General features: G+C 36.9%; 1 protein-coding gene across 2 annotated transcripts in view; it reads left to right on the top strand.

Moving 5' to 3' along the window:
• Positions 1–17,761, top strand: part of PHLPP2 (PH domain and leucine rich repeat protein phosphatase 2) — a 101,154-nt gene that overhangs the window by 69,090 nt on the left and 14,303 nt on the right. For both annotated transcript variants that reach the window (XM_074199877.1, XM_074199873.1), the window contains exons 7-15: positions 86–232; positions 834–1,064; positions 2,559–2,761; positions 3,773–3,833; positions 5,709–5,804; positions 6,387–6,542; positions 8,271–8,471; positions 9,988–10,150; positions 10,397–10,527. In XM_074199877.1, the coding sequence (XP_074055978.1) occupies positions 86–232; positions 834–1,064; positions 2,559–2,761; positions 3,773–3,833; positions 5,709–5,804; positions 6,387–6,542; positions 8,271–8,471; positions 9,988–10,150; positions 10,397–10,527 (1,389 nt within the window). The remainder of the gene's footprint in view (positions 1–85; positions 233–833; positions 1,065–2,558; positions 2,762–3,772; positions 3,834–5,708; positions 5,805–6,386; positions 6,543–8,270; positions 8,472–9,987; positions 10,151–10,396; positions 10,528–17,761) is intronic.

Genomic DNA, 17,761 nt, shown 5'->3' with positions numbered 1-17,761 from the left:
TAATTATAGGATTGGAATCAAATGTTTATTAAAGTTACTTTCTGTTAGTAACTGATGATGTGATTCCTATTTTTTTCCTTTATAGGTTTTCTCAACTGAAGGGCTTGAATTTGTCCCACAACAAGCTTGGATTCTTCCCTATTTTACTTTGTGAGATTTCCACTCTAACAGAACTCAACCTTTCCTGTAATGGAATTCATGAGTTGCCTGGTCAGATTGGCAGTCTTCTAAAGTGAGTATCTGACCTTCCCTAGAACCCACAGGACTGTGGAAGCACCAGTCACCTCTCCCCTGGAATCGAAAGGGAGTCTCATCTAAACAGGGAAGGATTTGAACCAGCTTGCTACTGAGGGAGGAGGGCCTTTGGACTCTAGATATGGGATTCTTGTAGTCTTCCTAAGAAACTGACCTACCATTTGGAATGAAAACAATAGAACATTTGTAGTAAAAATGCAAATTGATCAAGTGCTTTGAAAGTAGCTTTGTTTTGGTGACTTGTATGAACATGAATCACTGGACCTTGTTAGAAACTTAATCAAGTCAGTATTAGAGGCTATCATCCAGTGGCCAACACCAAGTAGCAGCTTCATAATCACCAAAATTCTCATTGTACGTAATATTGACTGTGCTCTCTTGACAACTTGAACAATTAATAATTTGACACTTCTGCTGCAGGTAATTTGTTAGATCTCTGCAGAGATGGTAATTTGAGAAATTGTTGGTTTGCTGGAATTCATTATTCTTTGTCGGCCATAGTCTTGGAGCTAGAATTCATTATTTTCAGATCTGCTCATTTTGATAAATTCTTCCCCCTTTAAATTCATTTCACACAGTCTACAGAATCTCTGTCTTGATGGCAACTCCCTCACTACTTTACCTGAAGAAGTGGGAAATTTGCAACAGCTTTCTACTCTTGGACTCTCCTTCAACAATTTTAGCCAAATTCCTGAGCCTTGTGTGAAACTCACTATGCTAGAGAAACTGGCTATGGCAGGAAACCAACTGGAAGTCCTTCATCTTGGGTTTTTGAACAGGATGAAGCATATCAAACATGTCGATTTAAGGTAAGAGTATTCTTTCTGTATGCCTTCTCTGATTGATTTCTGAAAGAACTGTTTATTAGATATGCTCTGTTCCTTCAGAGATTTTTGTTTTAAAGATACAGTAATGTCTCATTTATCAGACATCACTGGAGAATGTGATATTCAAAAATATAAGTGAATTTTCCAGCTTAGTGAAGCTTATTCTTTAAGCATAGAATTTTTTTAAAATGCTTTCTTTTCCTTTTATTTAACATTATTTTCTGAAAATATCTCTCCCTCCTCCAACATGCCATCTCTTGTAACAAAAAAAAGGAAAGAAGGGAACACAGTTCAGCAAAATAAACCAATACATCAGCCTTATCTAATGAGGCATTCAGTATTCCACATCTTAGTTGTCTATCTCAGCAAAGAAGGGAATGCAAAACCTTATAATAATGATGTACTGTTTAGTCTCAGTAGGTTCTTTGCATTTACATTATTATAGACATTGTGTATGTTGTTTCTTCTTTTCTCTTTATCAGTTCATCTGCCTTGCCATTTTCTGAGTTCTTCAAATTCAGTGTTTTTTTTATTGCTCAGTAATATGCCATTGCATTCATTTACCATAATATCTTCTACTGTTCTCAGTCAATGGCATCTTCTTTGTTTCTAGTTCTTTGTTACAACAAAAGTGCTTCTTATGAGTGTTTTCCTGTATGCAGGATATTCCTTTTGATCTTTGAACTACTTGGGGGGTATATGCTTAACATAGGATCTTTGAGTCAAAGAATATGGACATTTTAGTCACTTTCTAAACACAGTTCCAAATTCATAGTTCCTTCAGCACCCTTTTAGTGTCTGTTTTAATGATTTTTTTATGAAAATATTTCTGTAGTATGTTTCATACTTCTCTTCCTTCTTAAAAGGAGTATATTTAAGTAACATGGTTTTTACCTTTACTTGATGACTCAGACTTATTGTTTACAATAACAATTACTATGCGTGTTCTTTATAAGGAGGGAGAAAAAAATAATTTGTTGTTTTTGTCCTTGTTTTGTCTGAATTTTGTTCATATTTAAATGGTTTTCTTGTCCATGGACATCTTCGCTTTCAATATTCCATGTGCAGAGGTCCTCAGAAGTAGAATTTTGGAAAAGACACTATTTAATTTTATTGCAAATGAATATGATCATGACCTTTATTTTGCATAATTTGGAATGGAACATGTTCTATTCCCCACACTTTTAAATTAGAATTTCTGAACAGTCAGGGATACAAAACGAAAACTCTCTTTTCATGGATAAGCTAGTCTTTATTTTTCTCTCTTTTTAACTTGTAGGGAATTTTCCAAGTCTGAGTTATCTCAGAATACAAATTACTAGAGGAAAAGGACCAATTTTTTTGTGGTCTTTTCTATGGTATTATAGTAAATTAGGTATTTAAATGCAATTTCTTGATGTTAGGTATAGAAAAAGTCACATTGTACTTTTTTTCTTAGAAGAATTTAATTCTGGTGACTTGTTGGCCAATGTTTAGGTTGAACAGCTTGAAGAGAACAGTTGTTGACAACCTGGAGGGGAATAAACATATTACCCACATGGATTTGCGGGATAACCAGTTGACTGACCTGGATCTGAGTTCCCTGGGAAGCCTCCAGCAGCTGCACTGTGAACGGAATCAGCTTAGGGATCTGACACTCAGTGGCTTCACTCTTCGGACCCTCTGTGCCAACTCCAACAGTAACTTTGCCATATTTCTCCACTTGCATATTCTTTGTAAACTTGGGGAAGGAAGCACTTAAAAAAAAAAATTGTGGATTTTTTTGGTGAATAGTGGGGTTAAGAGACTTGCCCAAGATCAGACAGCTCATAAGTACCAAGTGGATGAGGCTAGATTTGGACTCAGATCTTCCTTTCTTCAGGGCCAGTGTTCTATCCACTGTGTCACCTAGCTGCCTCCCTAAGCTGCACTTTGTAAGAAAATTGCTTTGCCTTACTTATTGGATCTTGTTTTGAATGATGCTTGAGATTTTGTGAGAGTCATTCCACTAGCATTTTTTTTCTTGTTTTTTGCAAGGCAATGATCTTGCCCAAGGTCACACAGCTAGGTAATTATTAAGTGTGAGGTCAGATTTGAATTCAGGTCCTCCTGACTCCAGGACTGGTGCTCTATCCACTGTGCCATCCAATTGCCTCTCAGCTAGCATTCTTTCTGCACTTACTCTTTGCTGGGTATTGTGATTAAACCCTGGGGATACAGTATAGAAAGGCAAAGCCTCTCTGCCATTAAAGAGTTCAATTTGTAACAGGGATATAGCCTGCAGACAGCTAGGCTTGGTTTGTCAGGAGCTTGGCCCATTCTGACAATCCCTAGCTTCTTGGCCTTCACTCTCTGCTGTGTTCTCCATTCCAGGACCCCAGCCAGGTGCCTTGACTCCCCTTTTCAATAGGCCACTGCTAGGAGGACACTGCTCTTCTTCCCCACCATTGCCTGTCGGCTTCCTTCGAGTTCCAACTAAAATTTCAGCTTCTTTAAGAAGCCTTCATCATCTTTCTAAATAATGCTGGAGGCTTCCCAGGGTTACAAAGGAAACCAATTACATTGAAATAAAGATATTAAAATATTGCTACCAAGAAGTTCACAGCAGCTTGAGAACACCTGACTTGGAGGCTTCCTTTCTCTGGTCTTACTGTTACTCTTGGTTTTGCTTTGCCTCAGCTTAGCTTATGATTCTGCTTCCTTTTGAATAGGGCTGACAACAGTGAATGTTTATCCAGTGCCCAGCCTGCTTACTTCCTTAGAACTCTCTAGGTAAGTGTTTAAACACCACAAGAGAAGAAGAGATGGTTTTGTGTGGATTTTTTAGCTTAAAAGGGACCACATAGAAATCTGTCCTGAACTCCTTTAGGGAATAGATATGCAGATGCACAGAAATGTTTTGTTGTCCTGAGGTGGGAGATATGAAAAGGAATGAAATGGTTCCACCACCAGAAGGATTCTGCTCCTTTGGTTCAGAATATCTGTGTTGAGAAAAGGACCTGAGTCAACAGTTCTTTAAGTCACAGACTATTATGGTTTGCTAGGAACAGAGGAATTATTTTGTGATTAAAAAGATTCATTCTCCCTCTGTTGACAATTCTGTCCTCTGCCTATTGATTCTTAGAGTTCCTTGGGTTGGGGAAGACATTTATTTGACTTTGGGTTTACTATTTTTTGAGCATTTGTTTTATCTTTGTTTTTAAATCCCTTCCCCTAACTCCCCCTTAAATGGAACTCTGAAAAAGCCCTGGCTTGTCTAGAGATAGTAGAGGTCAAGGATAATATGAATAACTCAAATTAACAGCTTCAGAATTAGTTTTCTGAGATATCAGATAAGTTAATGCCCTGCTCTTTTTACACATGAAGACACTGAGGCCCAGAGAGGTGAAGTCACACAGGTAGTGGTAGTAAGTAGTGGATCAGGGATTGAAGCCACACTTTGTGATTCTAAATCTAGTTCCTTTTTATCTTCTGAACAAAGGTCCAACTTAGTTATGGAATGAGGGTGAGATGTTGCTCCCAGTTATTGAAAGTATATTACACTTTGGGATGTTTTGTTGGGGTGTGTATGTGTGTGTGTGTGTGTGTGTGTGTGTGTGTGTGTGTGTGTGTGAATCTGTTAGATTAGTGTCATTTTTCCCTATTGCTCTGGAGAAGCTCTTAAAATCCTTGGAGGTTGACAGATTGATCTAAGGTCACAGGGTATAGAGACAGACTCAGAACATTTAGTCTTAAGTCTTTAGTCACTTCCTCATTGAGGAGCCCTTTTGCTTCCATTAGAGAATAAATGAACTAGTATTCTGACATACTCATTTGGGATGGTTTGAATTTAGCAATCTGTTTCTTCCTTTATCTAGTAATAAGATGATTTTCATTTATAATCTTTGTTTTTGAGGGCAGAGATTAGATATACTTTTTGATTTTTGCAAGGCAGTGGGGTTAAGTGACTTGCCCAAGATCACACAGCTAAGGTAATTATTAAGTGTCTCAGCCTGAATTTGAACTCAGGTCCTTCTGATTCCAGGGCCAGTGCTCTATCCACTGTGCCACCTAGCTGTCCCTATAAGACACTTTCAAGTACCATCACATTGGAAATACAGTAGGCAAATTGTTAATTGAGTAATGAGGAGGCTGGCACCTTTCACAAAATAATTTACCCAAGTAGGTAATAACTCACACACATGTATAATATTTCCATAAGGTAGCTGTCCTTAGTTTGCAAATGGACAGTCTACGGTACCATGATTGAAAGTTCATTGCTATTTCTCCTACGATTATCATTAATAGTCGGAATGTTTTTAAAAAAAGTATTTATTGCTGTTCTTTTCTGCTTGAATACTTTTTTAAAAATCTTCAATTTCATTGGATATGGGTACTTGCTTTCCATCAACACAAATAACAGTCCCATTTGGATGAGTGACCATTTTCTGATGATAGGCCCTTTCCAGGCTTCATGAAACTGGACTGTTGATGAAACACAACTTTATCACTTAGCTGGGTTTTTGCCAGAGTTTATGCCTAGGGCACACATTTGTAAAACCCACGGTTCACTCTCACACCATGACAAAGTATCTAAGTAGGGCTGAGTGACTTTCCATTTCTACTAATTGTTACAAATGATACCTTTACAATTCTGTGTTTTCCTAGGAATAAATTAGAGTTTGTTCCTGACTGGGTCTGTGAATCAAAGAAGATTGAGGTGTTGGACATGAGCTACAATCTTCTAACGGAGGTTCCCATTAGGTACACATAAAGAGATAGATATCAATAGATATATATATTATATATAAGTTTGTTTATGTGTGTGTATGTATACAGACATATACAAATATACATGTATACACACATATTTTTTAATAAATACTTATATTCTTTAAAACCCCACCAGACCATCTCTTTTCAAATTTGTGGTCTTTTTTCATATACTTCAGGATAGTGTTTTTAGAATTAAAGCAAAATAGTGTGCTTCTACTGTATATTTGAAGTTGTTCCAACTTGCTGAAGTCTCTTTTTATACTTAGAATATAGAGTGACTTTGTGGTAGAAAATAAGATATAGTTTGGATCTGGCTTATGTGTGTTAGCATTAATTCTCTATTTGTTCAATAGCCATATTCTTCTGGTGATTGTTTATCAGAGCATTAGTGATGCTCTTTTTGACTAGTGTATTTTTCCGAATTTGCATTATATCATGTCCTGTTGTTTTCCTGATTTAACTAAATAAGTCTCAAGACAAATCCATTATTGTAGATATTTCTTTTGTGAGACTCAGCAAGAAGTATTGTTAAATTTTTTATTTGTTCCTTTGGGCTTTTTCCCCTTCTAGGATTCTAAGTAGTCTGAGTCTTAGGAAGCTGATGTTGGGACACAATCATGTGCAAAGCCTTCCAGTTCTTCTGGAACATATTCCTCTAGAGGTCTTGGATCTACAGCATAATTCACTCCCCAGGCTGCCGGATACCCTCTTCTCCAAGGCTTTAAAGTAAGAACCAAAAGGGGTTTTGGTGGGGGATGGAATCTTTGGATGAGCAAGCTGGACTGCCTAGCACCTAAGGTGAAAGATGAGTTTTGGCTCTCCTGAGTGACCTTTGGAACTATTAAGTGATGATGAGTCTATTTGCGTGATTGTCTGCCTCGTTTTAGAGGATTTATTGCTAGCTGTACTATGTCACCGTGTTTTTATGAGGTAATTATTAAGATCCCAAGGGAGGACAAAGCAGAGATTGGTCATGATCAGTTCCCTCTGAGCCTTTGGACCTCATGCTGAATTTCATCACAGGTAATAAATATGGTTGTGACCTTTGGAAAAAAGGAAAAGAAGTAAGATGTAACACCACTGCCCTGGACAGTACCTGCTTTCTGTGGACAAGGAGGAATCACTTGTTAGGTGGCCTTGTAAATTCTGATATCCTATTAGTCAGAACTATTCTTTATTGGCAGAACTTTCTGTTACCTTGAAAACTCTTGACATTATGACATGAAGAGCTGACGGAAGAGATGCCCTGAAAAGACTGTTGTTCCTTGAAATAGAAACTTATGGATAGGACTGTTCCTCTTCTCCTCTTGGAGGATGGAAACTGGTACATGCTGTAGTGAAATCACAGGAGCCGTCAACAGCAAAAGTTTCCCTACCAGATGAAGGGTGGTGGTCTCATTTTAGAAATGGGAAAACTAGGGGTGGCTATGTGGTGAAGTGGATAGAGACCGGCCCTGGAGTCAGGAGTACCTGAGTTCAAATCCGGCCTCAGACACTAAATAATTACCTAGCTGTGTGGCCTTGGGCAAGCCACTTAACCCCATTAGCCTTGCAAAAACCTAAAAAAAAAAAAAAAAAAATGGAAAAACTAATGCCAAAAAGTCAACATAGAGACATCTTTTAATCAGTATTTGTACTAAGATATAAACTAATTTATGGAACCTTTACTTTGTGCAATATATGATTTAGTGGTTTAAAAAATAAATGAAATGATGTTGCTTGACTTGTAAATACTCAGTCTTACAAAAGACATATGCAAAAATAGCTATGTTTTGGTCTAGAATGTATCTTAAGGGAAGTGCTGGTAATAAGCTCTAGGAATCCAGAAGGAGAACAGGTTGCTTTTGACCGAAAGGAGGGGAGTTGGTAGCTAAAATGGGCCTTAAAGGCTTCATTCACAGTGTGGTTGAATGAGGATGTTTTCATGTAGGGAAAGAGGTACCAAAAAATGTTGCAGAAATAAGAAAGTGCAGGGTGTATCTGGGGAAGATCAAGCAGTTATTTGACTCCAGGAGAGTAGTGAGAACAAAGACCTTAATGGAAAGGAGATTGCATAGGCATCAAGAAAAGAAGACTAACAAGAGAATCTTGGCAAAGCAGAGACCAAAGCTCTTCTGAGAGTATGTTATGTTTAGTCATTTTTCAGTCATGTCATCAGTGTATTCATTCTGGATTTTCTTGGCCAGGGTACCAGAATGGTTTGCCATTTCCTTTTCTACTCATTTGATAGATGAGGGAACTAAGGCAAACAGGGTTAAGCTACTAAGAGTCTAAGGTCAGATTTGAACTAAGGAAGAGGAGTCTTGCTGACTCTTAGCCCAACATTTCACCATGGCGCCACCTGGCTGCTCTCTGAGGGCATAATTTCTAAAGCTTAGTTTGAAGGCAATAAATGTATTCAGAGAAAGTCACTTATATCTGCGTATTCTTCTTGATAATATTGACTTCTCTTAGTCTCAGGTACCTGAATGCTTCTGCAAACAATCTAGAGTCTCTACCCTCTGCTTGCACTGGGGAAGAAAGTCTGAGTATGCTGCAACTACTCTACCTGACCAATAATCAGCTGACAGACCAATGTATCCCTGTCCTGATAGGACATCCCCACCTCCGAATCCTACATCTTGCAAACAACCAACTGCAAACTTTCCCAGCAAGGTAATACATGCAGGTCCTGCCTTTAGCCCATAGAGGAGACATAAATATTATATTTTATAGACTGGTCAGTAGCTGTCTTACAGTATTTTAAGGGTTTGAAATTTATGCTAAGATGACAGTCATTTTGAGTTCTCCAACTGGGTGGCAAAAGTCAACCCTTCTAATGTCTAACTCACAGAAGATGCTTTGTATTGTAGATTTAAAGGGCAATTGAATAGAAACAGTAGGGAAAAATTTTGTGATATTTAATTCTTAGACACTCCATTCCTTTTCTTCCTAGTATTTTGAAAATGGGTTTTTTTTTTTAAATTTGCATTTTATTTTAAGGCAATAGGATTAAGTGACTTGCCCAAGGTCACACAGCTAGGCAATTATTAAGTGTTTGAGACTGGGTTTGAACTCAGGTCCTCCTGACTCCAGGGCCAGTGCTCTATCCAATGTGCCACCTAGCTGCCTGAACACTGCACTTTTAAATGCTTATCTCTAAAATGAATTCAAGTTCTTTGAATTTAAATGAATTTAATAACTTAAAGAAGTTTTCCTTCATCACTGTTTAACAAAACACTTAATGAAGGAGGAATTTTATTTTGTTTTTTTAATACATTTTCTTCTCTTTTTATGATCTTGTGACTTTATAAAATTATTTCTTGTTGTCTCATAGAGATCATTTTTTTCAATTTTGTTCGTTCTATTTGAGAACTTGTCATTCCAAAATCTGAAAGTTTTTTAGTGTCCTTTGAGTCTATGATTGCTTGGGACTGTGATTTAGTTTAAGTAATGGTGTAAGAAATGAATTCTCTTGTACTTAGTAAGAACAATTAAATGCTTTCCAAAAAGTAGGAAAAGAATTAAATGATAGAAGAAAGGAGATGCCTGGTAAATGCCGGTGAGGCAGAAAATTTCTAATATTTCTAAAATGACCTTAGAGACTTAATGTCTTTTAATAGAGATTTCAACTGTCAATGAATAAGTACTGACATTAAAAGAAAGAAGTTATAGAAAGAGATTGACCTTGAGGTTGTAGAATCTGAATCCCAATTCCAGCTTTGCCATTTGTGTTCTCTTTGATCCTAGACAAGGTCACTCATCCTCTGTGAGTATCAGTTCTTTATATCTATATCCTCATGTGAAATGAGGAAATTGGTTAAATCTAATTTTCTATTTTCAAAATGTTTGAAAATTTGATAAAAAAAAATTTAGGATGCTCCTACTACATTTAAGGGACTACATTTAATGGATGTTGGGGCTGCTGACACAATAAAATAATTCCTGCCCTCAGTGACAAATAAACTCAGCATCAGGGAAGGTGTACTGGAAGATGTAGGAAATCAGGAAAGGTGATGCTGGAGAGAAGCCAAGGAGACTGAGAGGCAGAGAGCAGAAGGATGTACACTTCAGTGAGGAGGCAGGGAGGCTAGGTAGGAGGCAGTTGCAATAATTGGGTCAGCAAGATGAGGGCCATGAGTGTATAGAAAAGGGGAGGCACAAAATCTGTATTGTGTTGTTTCATCTTCAGCAAACTGAACAAGTTGGAACAATTGGAGGAGCTAAACCTGAGTGGCAACAAACTAAAGACTATTCCTACGACCATTGCAAACTGTAAACAACTGCACACTCTTGTTGCACACTCCAACAATATCAGCATATTTCCAGAGATCCTGCATTTGCCTCAGATCCAGGTATCTCCATAGGAATGAGGGATAACCTTTGGAAGTAAAGGTGACTGACCTTGATGGGCTACCCAGGTGTGAATGTGTGATGGTTTTCCTTCCATCTGGAAAAGAGTCCTGGAAGGAGAGTGGGATTTTTGGTTAGAGGTGATTATTTAATAAACTTGTCATACATGGGTAGGGGGGTCATGAGTGTTTGGGAATGAAGGCTTTGCTTTTCCTGATGTAGTCTCTTGTGTTTTTCTGTTCCATCAGTTTGTAGATTTAAGCTGTAATGACTTGACAGAAATTCTGATTCCTGAGGCTTTGCCTCCTACTCTACAGGATCTTGACCTAACTGGGAATACAAATCTGGTTCTGGAACATAAGACACTGGACATCTTCAGGTAACATATCTATAAAAAAGATTCTGAAGTTGAGATTGCCTGTGGCCTTAACCCTACCTTTTTCAAGTCCTTTAAAGGATTGTATAGGCATTCTTCCAATAAAGGCAATGTACTAAGGTGGGATTGATGCCATTCTTATGACCTTTCTTAATTTCACTTGCTGACAGAGGCATAATGCTAATAACCAGACTATTCCACTAGACTAAAGTGTAATGGCCACCACAGCATCCCCATGAGAATATTCTATGACAGACATGGATATTTTCACACTCAACAAGGTTGCATACCAGAGTGAGACCTCTAATATTAAACGGACATCTTCTTAATTTTACAAATGAGGAGTAATTAAGTAACTTTTTCCAGTGTCACACTGATTATGAAAAGGAGAGCTTGGTACAAAATTGGGCACATCCATTTCCATCCATACTCTCTTCCCTTGTGATGCTTGGTCAGGTAGAGGCCCCCTAATTTGGGCTGGAAAGAATGGATGTGCCTGATGTCTCACAAGTACCACTACAAGAGCTTTAAAATGAAAAGATAAGGGAGAGAGAAAATTACCTGTATATATTTTCCCAATTTAGATACCAATAAAGGAAGAATAGCTACTGGGATACCCAAGAGCTCATACTGGATAAAATTCAAGAAATAAGCCAATATTTCTACCTAAATGCATAAAGTTTAAGTTGCACAAAAGAAAAATTTTAGAGGACCTAATGCAGATTGGTAAATTTGATCTTGTAGGTTTTTAACTAAGATTCTTGAGATGTGAGATGCATGATTTTAGACCAGTGCTGTAAAACTCAAGTAGAAAGAATCCATACATCAGGATCCCTGTGGGCCACACATTGAATTAAAAAAAATCACATGATTAATATTATCTGTGTTCTATTGTATTTTTATTTATTTCATTAAATATTTACTAATTGTACAGTATTTGAGAGGAATCCAGTATTTGACACCTCTGTTGTAGACTGTATCTTTGAATGAGTTTACCTTATTTTCAGAGATGTTAGCTTTTTTTTTTTTAAGGTGGGAAGAGGAAGGGATTATTGTATTTTAAGAAGATATATGCATGTAAGGAAATCAAGGAACTTGGAGGTGAACCATGGTTGAAGGCATTTGAGTAAAAAGCATAAGTAATTTTGTTTTCTGAATTTGCTGCATACTTCCTGGGCAAAAAAAAAAAATGGAAATAGAAATGGAAATAGAAATGGAAAACAGATCACAAGCTATGAAAATAGTAGTGATGGAGAACTTCAGTTATCAATACATCTGCAGGCATGTTCTCTCTGCCAAGAGCAGAGTAGCTAATGGCATTTTGGCCTGCCTTAGTGAGAATTTCATCTTTCAAAAGATACAGAAACCAAGAGAAAATTGTAGTCTAGATTTGTTTCTTCCCAACAGGGAGAATGAGGTTTCTGGCATGGAAATGATGGGGTTTTGGAAAGGAAGTGACCATTCCTTTCTAGAATTTGTGATAGAAAAGGAAAGGGAACTTTCTGTATCCTAACAGGTATCCTCTAGATTTTGGGAAAGCAGATTTCAAAGGTGGTCAAGAATAGAGAATGACTCCCATGCATTAAAAATCTTCAGGGGAATTTAAGCTAGAAGGGATGGGAAACATGAACAAAATGCTAAAGACACGAAGAAGGGTTTGATTCTGAGAAGGAAGACAAACTGAAGTGAATACTCATAGAACCTTCCAAGCAGTTAAAGATTTTTTTTTAAAGCTAGGTACTGACTAAGCAAATCCAGGTAAGTAAAACTAAATACAAGTGGAGGAAAACAGTCCTTTACAAATGCTGTCAGGAATGCTGAAGCTCAGACTGAGCTAAAGCTGGAGAGGAAAGCATAGACCATAAAAAAGGCTTTGAAGTGATATTAGGGAGAAGCTTTTGCAAAGACTTGTCCAGATGCCTTTTTCTAGTGTGTTAATGACCCTACTTTCTCAAAGGCTCTATCCCCAAAGTGCAAGCTCCCTGAGACTTGATCCAGCTGGAAGACTTTTGAATATGGCCCCCAGCAACAGACTGAATCTACTTTGTAGGACCAGGCTTACTACCAGTAGCCTGGGTTATTTAATGATTAATTTTTTTATCCATATGAAACAAAAAAAAAATACAGACTAGCCCTCAGTCCTATGCAACCTCTTTCTCCTGCAGAATGGTGGACGAGTGAAAGAAAGGGGAGCAAACAGCATCATGACTATCACGGTTTTAAAATCTTATTATGTACTTTTGTGTGAAAATCTGTATAATATTTCCCCTAAATATGCATTATTTTACTTGTGAGTTTTTCACTGAATTGCTAGGAAATGTACAAGCCCTGGATTTGCCACAAAGTAAAGAAGTAATTATTTTTTTAATTTCTAATTTTGGAGATCAGGCAGAAATTAGAACTCCTAACTGTGGTTGGAGCTGAGGGGTGAGGGGGGGTGGGAAGGGGATTGTCCCGCATGCATATATGTATATTTCAGAATCTTTTTTTAAATGTAAAAACTGTACATTTCTGGGAAGTTCTGAATTTTTGTCTTTTTGTTTCCTTCAAGCATTTGGCAGTGAGCTTCTTTTATATATGCAGACAATTTGAAAGATTACAAAAATATGTGAAGTTCATTTTGAAAAAAACTAGTATATCACTGGTACAATACACTAAAGACTGATAAAAAGAAACAATAATAAAAGGCACCCCTTTAAAATGTCATTCATATATACCTTGTGGATATATTTTTACACACTTTGTTAGATGAATAAATTACTGAATTACTGAAAAAAAAAGAGTAACATAGTTTTAGTTTGTAAACTTTAATTTGAATATTATTACTTCAAATCTAAGATCTCTGTCCAGTTACCAACAAGTAGGCCTTGTTGCTGGAGGAACTCAACTATATCTGACTTGATAGTATCAGTATAAAAGAAATCTGAACTAGGTGGTGTAGTGGATAAAGCACCGGCCCTGGAGTCAGGAGTACCTGGGTTCAAATCTGGTCTCAGACACTTAATAATTACCTAGCTGTGTGGCCTTGGGCAAGCCACTTAACCCTGGTTGCCTTACAAAAAACTTAAAAAATAAAAAATAAAAGAAGTTTTAACTAAAGGGAAGGATGGCTCATGAGCTGTCCTTGGAGAAACAAAGAAGCTGGCAGGTTTGGTTTTATAATTGGCCTCAGGCAACAAGAAGTATTACTTTGTGGGATACTTGGTTATCTCATACTATAGTACTGATAAATATATTCATGAAAGACCACCATAAGAATAATTACAGCTTAAGCACTAACATCAGTTATTGAGGACAAAGATTCAGAGAAATAACTCTGAAGAATTTGGCCAAAACCTATTAATTAAATATTGAACTGATATTTCATTGCAAAGATGGGGAGGAGTGAAAAATACATGTGAAAGCATGCTTGAGGAAAAAGAGAATCAGAGGCCAAAGATTTGAAGACCATACAGAAACCTCATAATTTTGTATCTCATAAATACCAGCTAGAAAAAAACATAGGTAATTATGGATAGAGTAAGCCCCAACCAGTATCACAAAAATGAAATTATAATACAATAACTAAGAGAAACATGTTATAGGGCAGTTATCACACACACACACACACCACATACATACTCCCCCACACACCCATAATCCCCATTCTTTATTTTCAGTCTCTTTATGGTCTCATTTCTTTCTGCTAAGAAATATATCCATGTCTCTCCAATCTTGAAGAAATCCTCTTTTGGGGGCAGCTAAGTGGCACTGTGGATAGAGCACTGGCTCTGGAGTCAGGAGGACCTGAGTTCAAATATGGCCTCAGACAGTAATTACCTAGCTGTGTGGCCTTGGGCAAGTCACTTAACTCCATTGCCTTGCAAGAACCTAAAAAAAAAAAAAAAAGAAAAAATCCTCTTTGATCCTTTTCTCCCATGCTAAATTTCTTCCTATTTCTCTTTCTGCCCTTTCTAGTAAAATCCTTGAAAAGGTATTTACAATTGGTGCCCCTACTTTCTCCCTTCTCACTTTTTCTTATAAATTGGCTTCTGACCTTATTCCACTGAAACTGCTTTTTTCAAAGCTATTAATGATATCTTAGTTTCACATTCAGTGACCTTTTCTTAATTTTCATTCTCCTTGACTTCTCTGTAGCCTTCAACACTTGATCATTCTCTCCTTTTTTTTTAGGATTTTTTATTTTAGTTTTTTCCCAATTCCTATTTAAAAAACCTTTAAACAATTTAAAAATAATTTTGAGTTGCGAATTCCCTTCCTTTCCCCTCTTTGTCAAAGCAATCACTTGTGATGTGCGAAACATATTAGCCATGTTGCAAAAGGGAACATAGACCCTAAAAAACAAAATTTAAAAAGTATGCTTCTGGGGGCAGCTAGGTGGCGTAGTGTATAAAGCATCAGCCCTGGAGTCTGGAGTACCTGGGTTCAAATCCGGTCTCAGACACTTAATAATAATTACCTAGCTGTGTGGCCTTGGGCAAGCCACTTAACCCCATTTGCCTTGCAAAAACCTAAAAAAAAAAAAGTATGCTTCTATCTTCATCTAGATTCCCATCAGTTTTTTTTCTGTGGGAGGCAGATTAGATAGCCTTTTTCATTGTTTCATATCATTATATGGCTGAGAACAGCTACACCATTCATTCACTCACAGTTGATCATCATACTGTGTTACTGTGTACAATAGTCTGTTGGCTCTGCTCACTTCACTTAGCATTAGTTCATCTAAGTCTTCCCAGGTTTTTTCCAAAAGCATCCTGCCCATCATTTCTTATAGCACAGTAGTGTTCTATCATAATCATATACCATAACTTCTTCAGCAATTCCCCAGTTAAAGTCATCCTTTTAATTTCTAATTCTTTTTCACCACAAAAAAAGCTGCTATAAATTGTTCATATAGGTCCTTTTCCTTTTTCTTGGGCCTTTTTGGGGTACAGATCTAGTAATGGTATGCACAGGTTTATAGCCTTATGTGCAGTTTCAGTTGCTCTCCATGGATCAGTTCCCAACCCCACCAACAGTGCATTAGTTCCCAGTTTTCCCATATTCCTTCCAACATTTCTCATTTTCCTTTTCTGTCATATTAGTCAGTCAGACAGATATAAGATGTCACCATAAATTGTTTTAATTTTAATTTATCTAACCAATAATGATTTAGAGCATTTTAAAAATATGGCTACAGATAGCTTTGATTACTTTATTTGAAAACTTTCTGTTCATATCCTTTGACTATTATCAATTGAAGAATGGTTCATTCTTTTATAAATTTGACTTAGTTCTCTATGTATTTGAGAATTGGGGTTAAAGACAAATTTTTTTAATTGCAGTTTTAAAATACTTTTAGGAAAGATTTGGCAAGACATCCTACAATAAACTCATTTTAACAGCATTTTAAGGATATAAATGGAAGGATGACAACAAATCAAATGGTCAAAGTCCCCAAAACTTACTCCAAGAAACAAATCTCAATATCAGAGAACACAGAATCATTGCACTTCTACTTGCATATCACTGTCCTGAATGTTTTGATCAAGGAGATAGAATAGTGCCAACAAGAACAAAACTAGGGAAGGCAGAGAACTCAGTGATAGGCAAGGTAACCAAAAGAGGATAAAGATCAGGAATAGTCTTGACCCTTATTAATCCACTCCCCCATTCCCGTCTAAAAAAAAAAGAAAATATGCCAGTGAATACTGACCTGTCTCTCCCTACTATGCATTATCTTTTTTGAGATTAAGGGCAGTCTTTTTTTTTTTTTTTTTTAGGGTTTTGGAAGGCAAATGGGGTTAAAGTGGCTTGCCCAAGGCCACACAGCTAGGTAATTATTATCAAGTGTCTGAGACCGGATTTGAACCCAGGTACTCCTGACTCGAGGGCCGGTGCTTTATCCACTACGCCACCTAGCCGCCCTGATTAAGGGCAATCTTAATGGTATCAAAGCATACCCTCATTTTTAGAAATAAATGATCTGCCTAAGTGCAATACCTTCTTTTTTTCATTTCCTGAAGGGACTGGATTATTTTGATCAAAGGGAGGATGTCTCTTTGCAATTATTGCTATTAAGGGAAATTCCTTGAGGGAAGGACTGTCCTAAGGGATTAAATAGTCTCAGGGAAGTAATTATCCAAGAAGGGACTGAGGTTAAGTGTCTGTTTTATTAGATTAAGGGAAATGTTAAGCCTGAGCTATGAAACTATATTTTATCATATTGTAAAATTTTTCTTGTTCAGTATTCCTCAAAAGTTGTTTCAAGATTGTTTTGTTTGGGAGCCGTGCCCAATGGTTTGATGGGACTCTGTCAGTTTGGACATTTTTCTCTGAAGCAGAACAAGTTAGGATAATGACAAATTAATAGAAATTGTTTTCTGTCAGGTTTGTGCCTACAACACAGAATACAGTGTAATGAGTAGGGACAAATGAGTGGGACCTTTTGCAAGTAATACTCAATAGTAAACCTTGTATTTGCTGTTTTGAAATTGACCGAAAGAAGTAGAAGACGTAAGATTCCAGAATATGGAAAAAAGTTAAGTAGAGCAAAATGTCACTTTTTTCGAAGGTGTCTGCCATATCTATACGTCAAAATTATTAAAGATTCCTTGAAATAGTTAGCAATGGAAATAACCCTGCTTAGCAATCCTGTCTTAAGTATTATTAGTTCTTCCCTCTCTTGAGTATAATTCTTGGATACTAAGTAGATAATTAGGCAATAGAAATTCAAAGCATGGAGCCCTTTAACATTGAGATCTGAACAAGGATAGGCTTAGTGAACAAAAATTCACTTTCATAAACCAGTATTGAAAAGGAAGTACAGTTCTTTGGACCTGATACAGTTTTTATTACCATAAGATCTGTAATGCTTATTAGTTTGGGTGTGTTCCCCACATGGAGAACCTGGAGAGCTATATCCCTAAAGAGGGAGATACATACATATATATATATATATATATATATATATATATATATATATATATATATATAGTTGATGTTTATATTGAGCAAAAGATCTTTATTTTTTAATTATCTGCCTTATTTTCTCAATTTTTAGATTTTGAGTTTGTACTTGGATGCATCAGGGTATATGCAGCATTTGGCAAATTTTGATGATTTTGATATTCTCCTTGGAAGAGAAATGGAGATGATCAAGGAAATATAGGATACTAATAGGCAGGGGACCTGACATTGTGCCCCATTATTAATAACCTAGGAAATCCAACCTGTGAGGGATGAGGTTTCCTCTTAG

The sequence above is a fragment of the Macrotis lagotis genome, chromosome 1 (genome assembly GCF_037893015.1).
Source record: "Macrotis lagotis isolate mMagLag1 chromosome 1, bilby.v1.9.chrom.fasta, whole genome shotgun sequence".
Taxonomy (NCBI): Eukaryota; Metazoa; Chordata; class Mammalia; order Peramelemorphia; family Peramelidae; genus Macrotis; species Macrotis lagotis.
Note: the sequence above shows the minus strand (reverse complement) of the source record. Positions and strands in the feature narration are given on the sequence as shown.